Source organism: Artemia franciscana, chromosome 3, assembly GCF_032884065.1.
Source record: "Artemia franciscana chromosome 3, ASM3288406v1, whole genome shotgun sequence".
Lineage (NCBI taxonomy): Eukaryota > Metazoa > Arthropoda > Branchiopoda > Anostraca > Artemiidae > Artemia > Artemia franciscana.
Genome location: NC_088865.1, coordinates 39,319,713 through 39,329,161, shown reverse-complemented (window position 1 = coordinate 39,329,161; position 9,449 = coordinate 39,319,713). Strand labels below are relative to the sequence as shown.

The following is a 9,449-nucleotide window of genomic DNA, read 5'->3' as shown; positions in this document are numbered from 1 at the left end:
AGCCACTAACAAAGAAATGAATAAGAAATGCAGTGCAATGCATTATTATTCCTATAGACTAGTGATTCGGCAGGATGAAGAAAATTATATTTTAAAATGCCGTGAATTGTTTCACCAATTTGTCGTTGATATGTATGCTAAAATTGAATCAAAACGTTTGCTATATATCCGCCTGAATCAGACCAAACTCCACTCTGAACAATACATTCATTTGCAAAATTCAGTTATAAATGACGGTAATACCACAAACATTGTAAGATTAACAATTTTACCTTCATCGTATGCTGGCAGTCCCCGTCATATGCATGAATATGCTCAAGATACTATTGCGTATGTTCGTCTCTATGGTCGTCCAGATTTATTTATTACATTTACATGTAATCAATCTTGGGACGAGATACTGCAGTTTTTACTTCAAGGCCAATCGGCGGTTCATAGACATGACATTACGGCCCGTGTCTTCCGGCAAAAGTTGAAATCACTGATAAACTACATAGTAAAACTTGAAGTGTTTGGGTCAGTGCGATGCTGGATGTACTCAGTGGAATGGCAAAAACGAGGTTTGCCACACGCACATATACTAATCTGGCTACATAAAAAAATTACTTCGAACGAAATTGATGATGTGATTTCCGCTGAAATACCTGATAAAAATGTCGATAAGGTGTTACATGATATTATTGAAAAAAAAATATGATACATGGACCTTGCGGTGCACTGAACGAAAATTCACCACGCATGGCCAAAGCAAGGTGCACAAAGCAATATCCTCGACTTTTAGTATCAAAGACAATTACTGGCAATGATGGTTACCCACAATATAGAAGAAGATCTACTGAAGATGTTGGTAAAACAGCAATAATAAAGAAGCGTAACGGTACCATCATCGAAGTAGATAACCAGTGGATTGTTCCATATTCCCCATTATTATCAAAAACATTTAATGCACACATAAACGTTGAATACTGTAACTCCGTAAAGGTAATCAAATACATATGTAAATACGTCAACAAAGGCAGTGAAATGGCAGTTTTTGGCTTGCAGCCCGAAATCAAAGATTTCGACGAAAACGTACAATATCAGGCTGGAAGATACATAAGCAGTAATGAAGCTGTTTGGCGAATTCTTTCATTTCCGATACATGAACGTAGTCCAGCTGTTGTTCACTTAGCGGTACATTTACAGAATGGTCAACGTGTTTATTTCAAGGAAACCAACGTGCAACAAAGAGCCCTGAATCCACCGGATACAACATTAACAGATTTTTTTCCGCTTTGCAAAAATGATTCTTTTGCAAAAAAACTGCTGTATACTGAAGTGCCTTCGTATTACACGTGGAATACTAAAAATAAAGTATTTGAACGTCGAAAACAGGGTAAATCAGTCGACGGCCAACCTACCATCTTCAAAGATACCACAATAGGAAGACTCTACACTGTTCACCCCAATCAACATGAATGCTTCTTTCTACGCCTGCTTTTGATGAATGTACCCGGTCCGACATCCTTTGAGTATTTGAGAACTGTAAACGGTACTATACATGACACTTACCGTAGTGCATGCCGAGCTCAGAATTTATTGGAGAATGACCAACACTGGGATAACTGCATCAATGACGCGTGCGAAACGTCAACCCCAAGTCAAATTTGTGCATTGTTTGGCATCATTTTAACAACTTGCTCTCTATCAGCTCCTACAGAGTTATGGGAAAAATATAAGTCAAAAATGTCCGAAGATATACTCCATCGAAAAAAGTTAGAGACGTCAGATATGACTTTTGATTTTACATCAGAAATTTATAACTACACTTTAGTTATTATAGAAGATTTGTGCGTACGTATGGCAAACAAACCTCTTCAGGATTTGGGAATGCCTTCACCTAACCGTATCGCTGCTGTTTCGACATGTGTAGAATTGGATCGTGAACAAAGTTACAGTACGAGTGATCTATTGTCGTATGTACAAAATAACATTTCCAAGTTAACGTCGGAACAAAAAGACATTTATGATACGATAATGCATTGTGTCGATAACAACGTTGGATAAATTTTCTTTTTGGATGCGCCAGGAGGTACTGGTAAAACGTTTGTGATAAAACTGATTCTGGCATCAATTCGATCAAAAAATGATATAGCGTTGGCAATTGCGTCGTCCGGAATAGCCGCAACATTGCTGCCTGGTGGAAGAACTGCTCATTCCACTTTGAAATTGCCTCTGAATTTGCATTCTACAGAAACTCCCACGTGCAATATTTCTAAATCATCTGGGATGGGTAAAGTATTGCAGCAATGCAAACTTATTATTTGGGATGAGTGCACAATGGCACACAAAAAATCACTCGATGCTCTGGATCAATGCTTGAAAGATTTGAGAGGCAAGTCAAAACCCTTTGGCAGCACATTAATATTGCTTGAGGGAGATTTCAGGCAAACATTACCTATAATACCTAGATCAACTCCTGCAGACGAAATGAATGCTTGCCTGAAAAAGTCTAATTTATGGGCACACGTAAAATTATTAAAATTAACTACAAATATGCGTGTCCGATTGCAAAACGATGACTCTAGTCAAACATTTTCAGATCAATTGCTGGCAATTGGAAACGGAAAGCTCCCAGCAGACTCAATTTCTGGACGTATACAACTACCTGCTGATTTCTGTAATTTAGTGACGTCCAAAAATGAAAGAGCGATTCTCGCACCCAAAAATATAGACGTCCACGAAATCAACAATATTGTTTTGACCAAGATTCGAGACCAGGCAGTCCTTTACAAGTCAGTCGACATAGTTTTGGAACCAAATGAAGCGGTTAATTATCCATCTGAATTTTTAAATTCCATAGATCTTTCAGGGTTTCCACCACACGTGCTACAACTAAAAATAGGCGTACCAATAATATTTTTAAGAAATATCAACCCACCAAAGCTTTGCAATGGCACGCGACTTGCCGTAAAAAAAAAACAATGGAAAACCTAATAGAGGCCACAATCTTGACAGGACTTTTTGAGGGTGAGGCTGTTCTTATTCCTCGCATTCCCATGATTCCAACAGATCTGCCTTTTCAATTTAAAAGATTACAATTCCCAATTCGATTAGCATTTGCAATCACCATTAACAAAGCTCAAGGTCAATCATTAGAAAAATGTGGTATAGATCTTAATACTGATTGTTTTTCCCATGAACAATTGTACGTTACATGTTCGAGGGTCGGTAAACCTGACAATCTATTTATATGTAGCGACAATTTGACAGCGAAGAATGTTGTATATTCACAAGTTTTACGCAGTTAATTTGTATTGTATCTATCTATCTATCTATCTATATAAAAACGAGTTGTGTGTATGTATGTTTGTTTGTTTGTAAAAAGAGCGTTTGCATATGACGTCATTATTAGTATATAAGGCTTTGTATATGCACAGACAATGGGAAAGCCAAGAATGTTGTATATTCGCAAGTTTTACGTAGTTTGAAACACATATATAAATCTATCTATATTCACAGGAGGGACACAGGGACACAACTACAATGGCACGTAACTAATAATGCGCGTAACGACTTACGCGCGGGGGGGGGCTTGGGGGGGGGGGCGAAGCGCCTCCCCAACAGCTAGTATATATATATATATATATATATATATATATATATATATATATATATATATATATATATATATATATATATATATATATATATATATAATATGAAAAGAGAAATCACCAATGCAACAGCACAAACACATAAAAAAAAAGACAAAAGTAGAAAAGGACGACTGTTTTCCTAAATTAGTGATTAATATAGACCAGCACTTGAATGAGGCCTTAACCCTACTCATCCATACAATCACACAGGTCATATATATATGTATATATATATATATATATATATATATATATATATATATATATATATATATATATATATATATATATATATATATATATATATATATATATATATATATATATATATATATATATATATATATATATATATATAATATATATATATATATATATATATATATATATATATATATATATATATATATATATATATATATATATATATATATATACATACATATACATATAAATGTACTGGTGAAAGAGATATCCAAAAGATAATCCTCTTTGAAAACTGGCCAAACGATATAAGCTAGTATTGATCTATGTAGGTCAAAGCATGAATCAAGACTCTGTTTTTTACTCAACTCTCAAATTTAATGGAAGAAAATTCAAAAAAAATAAAGATTCCATAAAACTGCAAAAGACACCAATGCGTAAAGATTTTTATTCAGATATATATAATCAGAAGAATGAGAAGAACTAAAAGAAAAATGCAGCCAACAAAAAAAATTGTCATGTCTTGGTCACTTCTCTTTTCTATTAATCTAATTACGGTGGAACCCATCCCAATGGAATTTGCAGCATCTAGGACACGTCTCTTGATCCCTTTGATTGAATCTTTTTGGGTTCTCAAGATTGAAATCATGGCCTCTGAAGCTTCGATCATGCTGTCGAGACTCGACCTAGTCCTACCAGCTGATTGTCGATATTCTAGCTCAGCATCTACATTAATCTTGACTTCTTCAGGCTTGCGTCGGGCTAATGAACTTTCCTTTAAAACACTTGTTTTTTCTTGCTGTCTTTTCCTTTCTTTGATCTCTCCCTCCAGGCTCATTAAGTTCATCCAGTATTTTCGCGTCTTTTCTTTGACAGCAAAGCGATTAGGCGTGTTAGAAGCTGCAATATCCATTCGGTCATATAGTCTTCTCAACTCAGACATTTTCTGTGAAATTAAATGAGTGACTGGCAGCTCTGGTAGTGCGACTGATCCCCTAAGCTCCATGTAGAGAACCTCAAATTTTTGTGCAAAATCCTCAAAATTCATTTTGATGTTTTTTATCTGAAGGAAGAATATACAGATCACGTGTTGAGAGTTAAAAATAAAATCTGATTTCTAATACTGATTGCCTACTAAGCTTTAAACTTTTGGTTTAATTTAAAGTTTTTGAATCCCTTGTTAAAATGTTTACAAATATTTTTGCAATTACTAGGTTTTTTTTTCTTTAAGAAATTAAATTTTTTTTACTCCTGTGGATTACCAAACAAAGAGTAAAGAGCTTTGATTGTCAGCGGTGACGATTCCTTAGTCAGATTTACCTACTTCAAAAATTCTTACAAGAAACTGGATAGTAATATTTTTATTCTCCTGTCATTCGGGGATATTTTTCGTTTTCAAAAACTTCCCAAATTATTCTTTTAGTGATCAGGTCGGAGAAACACTTGACAAAGTAAATTGGTTCCTCGTGAAATCATTTTTAATTTCAAAACGTTTTGATTGTCCCTGTCACTAATTTTTTTTTTAATTTTGGAATTCATTTGGATCTTCTTCATTTTGCGTTTTCATTACTTTAGACAATTCGCCACTGCCCTTTGCTTAGTTGCCGTTATTGGTCAGTTTATAGATTTATTAATGGCCCAGGCTGTAGATTTGTTAGTTGGTAAGGCGGTTGTAGAAAAATTTCTTTTTCTTTTAATGAATTAGCATTTATAACACTTTGAAATTTTTGTTATTTGGTTCTTATCTCATTTTATAGTTCAGATTGTTGATTTTCACCTATTAAGATATTAATGCCAATTCCCTTTGCTTTAGCTGCCTTTATTGGTTTAGTATTAAATGATGGTACAGGTTGTAAATTTGCTAATTTTTTAAATGGTAGAACACACATTTCTTTTGTAAACAAACATTAATAATTTATGTCATATATAAATTTTCATTTTTTGGGTTTACATCTTGATAAGTTTTTCTTATTTATATGTCTTTTCTTTCTGCTGTCTTTTCCGAGACATCTGATTATTGAAGCAAATCTGATTTCTTACACCGATTGTCTACTAAACTTCAAACTTTAGTTTTTATTTAAGGTTATTGAATTGTTGTATTTTCCTTGTTGTAATCCCATTTACAAATATTTGTGCATTGACTAGGTTTTCGCTCTTTAAGAAATTTAATGTCTTTTATTCCTGCTGATTACCAAACAGAGGGCAAGGAAATCTTTCGACTTATGGGGTCATCTTCAGATTTTTTGTCACCATCACTATTTTTAATGGTAATTTTTCAAATTATTTTCAGAGCCATTAGGTTTGAAAAATTGATCAGTTATCTTTTCTTATTGCTCTCTTTTTCAAGACATCTGATTACCGAAGCAAACACGATTTTGAAAACCGATTGTCTACTAAGTTTCAAACTTTTGGCTTTTATTTAAGGTTTTGGAATTGTTGTAATTCCTTGTTTAAATATTTCTTTTTACCCTGGTTCCATAAGATGTTCTAAAGTCAGTGGTGATAATTTCTTAGTCAAAATTATATAGTTTAAATGATTTTACAAGTTATCTTTTTTCGTTTCTCTATCCTTTTGGGATGTTTGCGTTTTCTTTTCCTTCTAAAACTATTGATGACGGTCAGAAGTTTAATTATTTATTGTGTTATGAGTAGGAATTATGGATGGTCGATGTCAACTGTTTTCTATATGGAATTTTCATTTTTTTTTTATTTTGTGGTAATGTTTGCTGTCACTTTTTCTTGCATCAGATTTTGTTTTGCATCCTTCTCTCGTCTTTTTCACTATGGTGGTTGTTGTCACATGTTCTTTAATAGCACATTCTGTTGTGTACCATTTTTTTCTTTTTGATATATTGTTATTTTCACTTTGGTTTTTTTTAGGGTATATTTCGTTCCTCGCCATTTTGTTTGTTTTTGACCTCGGTTTGCGAAGATATAGAACAAAGTAAGAAATTGATCAATATATTGATAAAAGGAATGAACAACGCCGTTAGTTCAACAATAAAAAAACTGAAATGGAAGGGCCGATATCTAACCAGCTTTGGCCAGGTAGTAAAACTCAATAACCATAATTTCAAATATAAGTTATATCTGAGGAATTCAGGTGTGGTATTCCTCAGAGAGCCCCCACAACAGAGAAGTATCAAAGATCTTGTTGCGGCCAGAAAACTACTCCGTCTTTTAATGGATAGACACCAAGAACTCGAGATAATACCCAGTCATGATTTCATGCCCCCTCCTCCCCCTAAAATAAATTATGCTGCTATATTATAATTAAAAGCTATATTCTACAACCCATAATCTCATGAAAACTCTGAATTTTATAAACTTTATTTAAGAAACTATAAAACTTATAACCAATATTCATAATTCAATTAGATCTGGTAGGTATACATATTTGAAATAATAGAGTCCCTTCTAAAATTTATTCTATTTTGTGTAATAAAACCTAGAGAATTTAGAAATAATATTCCCTCTGTATCACTTGAATTACTTGACATAGGTCACCTGCCTGGCGATGCTCGACGTAGAGGGTGATTTCTTCCCCTCCATCCTCTTCGGTCCACTTCAAGTGTTTGTGCTTCGCTCAGTCTGATGTTTGCCATAGCCAGGAGCTTGGAGAGGCTTTCAGACAATCACTTCTTCGGCCGGTCAATGGGTCACTTCCAACCGACTTTTCTAGGATCAAAATCAAGGATCATTTTTGTTGGTAGTATATTTCAAATTTATAGCAGTACATTGAACGCTGAATGAGCTAACAATTTTTATCAAATTTTACCCTAGTCTAGACATATAAATCAAAAACTTTTGAGAATACTTTTCATTGACATTATTTCCGCTGACACAAAGCTTCGACAAACATTTTTCCAAGAAATTTAGTATGTTTTACTTATCCCTGTAAGTAGGGTTTGCTATTAAAATATATTATAGTTTATACAAACTCAATCATAACCATGTTCAATTTATTAGATGATTATTTTTTCATTGAAATTTGAACGGGAAAACAAGTTTTTCATATTCTCTAAGAACCAAGATATGGTATAAAAATGATTGTAAAATATATTTTTTCTCATTCCCCACTTTTCATGGAGAAATTAGCTGCTTTTCTGTGAGATTTATCTTAACGGATGGATTTGCAGAAATCCGTCTTTTAGTTAATATGCTGTTTGGAGAAGGCAATATAACCTAGACCTAATGCCGGTATGACATTTTTTTCTAAATACACAGAGAAACCACTACATATCATAGGAATCACCTCTAATTCATGGTCCTCTTACAAAGACCATGCAGTGATTAGACCACCAGTGAGACCAACAGTGATTAGGCTCACTCCAAATTTGATAGTCTCCAATCTTATTATTTCAGCTGTTTACCATACTTATTTTTCCAAAAAACTTTTTGTTAAAAATAATAATATTTTCAAAAAAAATCTCTCTAAGATTTACTTTACTATTCTGAAAAATTAGTCTTAATTATATCTATTGATTCTCCCTCCTTGCTTCTTCGTGAATTTTTTCTTGAAACTATAGCTCATATTCCTTTTCATATTACGTTCAATTTTTGGTAGGGGAGTTGTAATTTTGATATCAATATGTATATCAAAAGTATTGCACTTAAATTCTGATTCTACATATTTAAAGTTTATTGTTTAACTTGTCAAATGCTACGAGTCAAAATATTAACTACTGCATTTATAATGTAACCTCATGTGGTTGGGATTGGGAATAGTTTGGGCTACTTACTTTAATAAATAAAATCTTTCGTACATTTTACAAGAGTAAAGCACAAATATTACCGAAACGTTAACATCAATCACCGTAAAAACAGCGCTAATGGAAATATACATGTTAACACAGCATATAGAAATAATATAAAATACGTTTTGGAGACGGTCGCTTCCATCATGTTGAATGTGAAATAACAAATCCAGCTAACAGGCCCAAAGTCAGTACAAAATCAAGAGCTTTTTAAAAAAAAGTTAGTACTATTGGGGCATTTGTCAATGGGGACTAGTTATCCGTTCTCATTAAACGATAATTCTAGTTAAACACTAGTCAAATACATTGCCAAATTTCAGCGGATTGAGAAAAATCTTCACGATTAATCAGAATGAATGTTGATCTGTCATTATCAGAAATCACTTGATGTCTTTGGCCATTTTTCAAAAGTGCTCTGTAAATGCAGGACATGAAAACAGCTTTGACAAAGGTGGTAAAAATAAAAGTATTAATGATGTAATTTGGGTCCCAGGATCTTTATACATCTTAGTGAAAGAAAAAAATCCCAATGTGTTCTGTATTCTTTAAAATCATATAGATAACTAGACGATGGAAAGAAAACCGATCTGAGAAAGCCAAAGACAAGTAAAACCCAGTCTTGAATTTTGCTCATACAAACAAAACAGACAACACAAGCATCCATTAAATTGTATCATTAATCTATATAACTTAGATAAATGATATATACCCGTTTGGAAGTTTACAGCAAGAACATTAATACTAGTCCACAACTTTTCAGAACCCCTGTAATTGGTCAAAATAGTTTATTTGCCTTGTGTATAAGGTCGATCAAGTTTCTAGTAAATTGATTTATTGCGTCCTTTCATAT

General features: G+C 33.3%; 1 protein-coding gene across 1 annotated transcript; it reads right to left on the bottom strand.

The window, feature by feature from the left end:
• Positions 1-4,293: 4,293 nt before the first annotated feature.
• Positions 4,294-4,890, bottom strand: LOC136025534 (Golgi SNAP receptor complex member 2-like). The gene has a single exon (XM_065701564.1). The coding sequence runs from the start codon at positions 4,888-4,890 to the stop codon at positions 4,294-4,296; it is 597 nt and encodes a 198-aa protein (XP_065557636.1).
• Between the last annotated feature and the right edge of the window lie 4,559 nt (positions 4,891-9,449).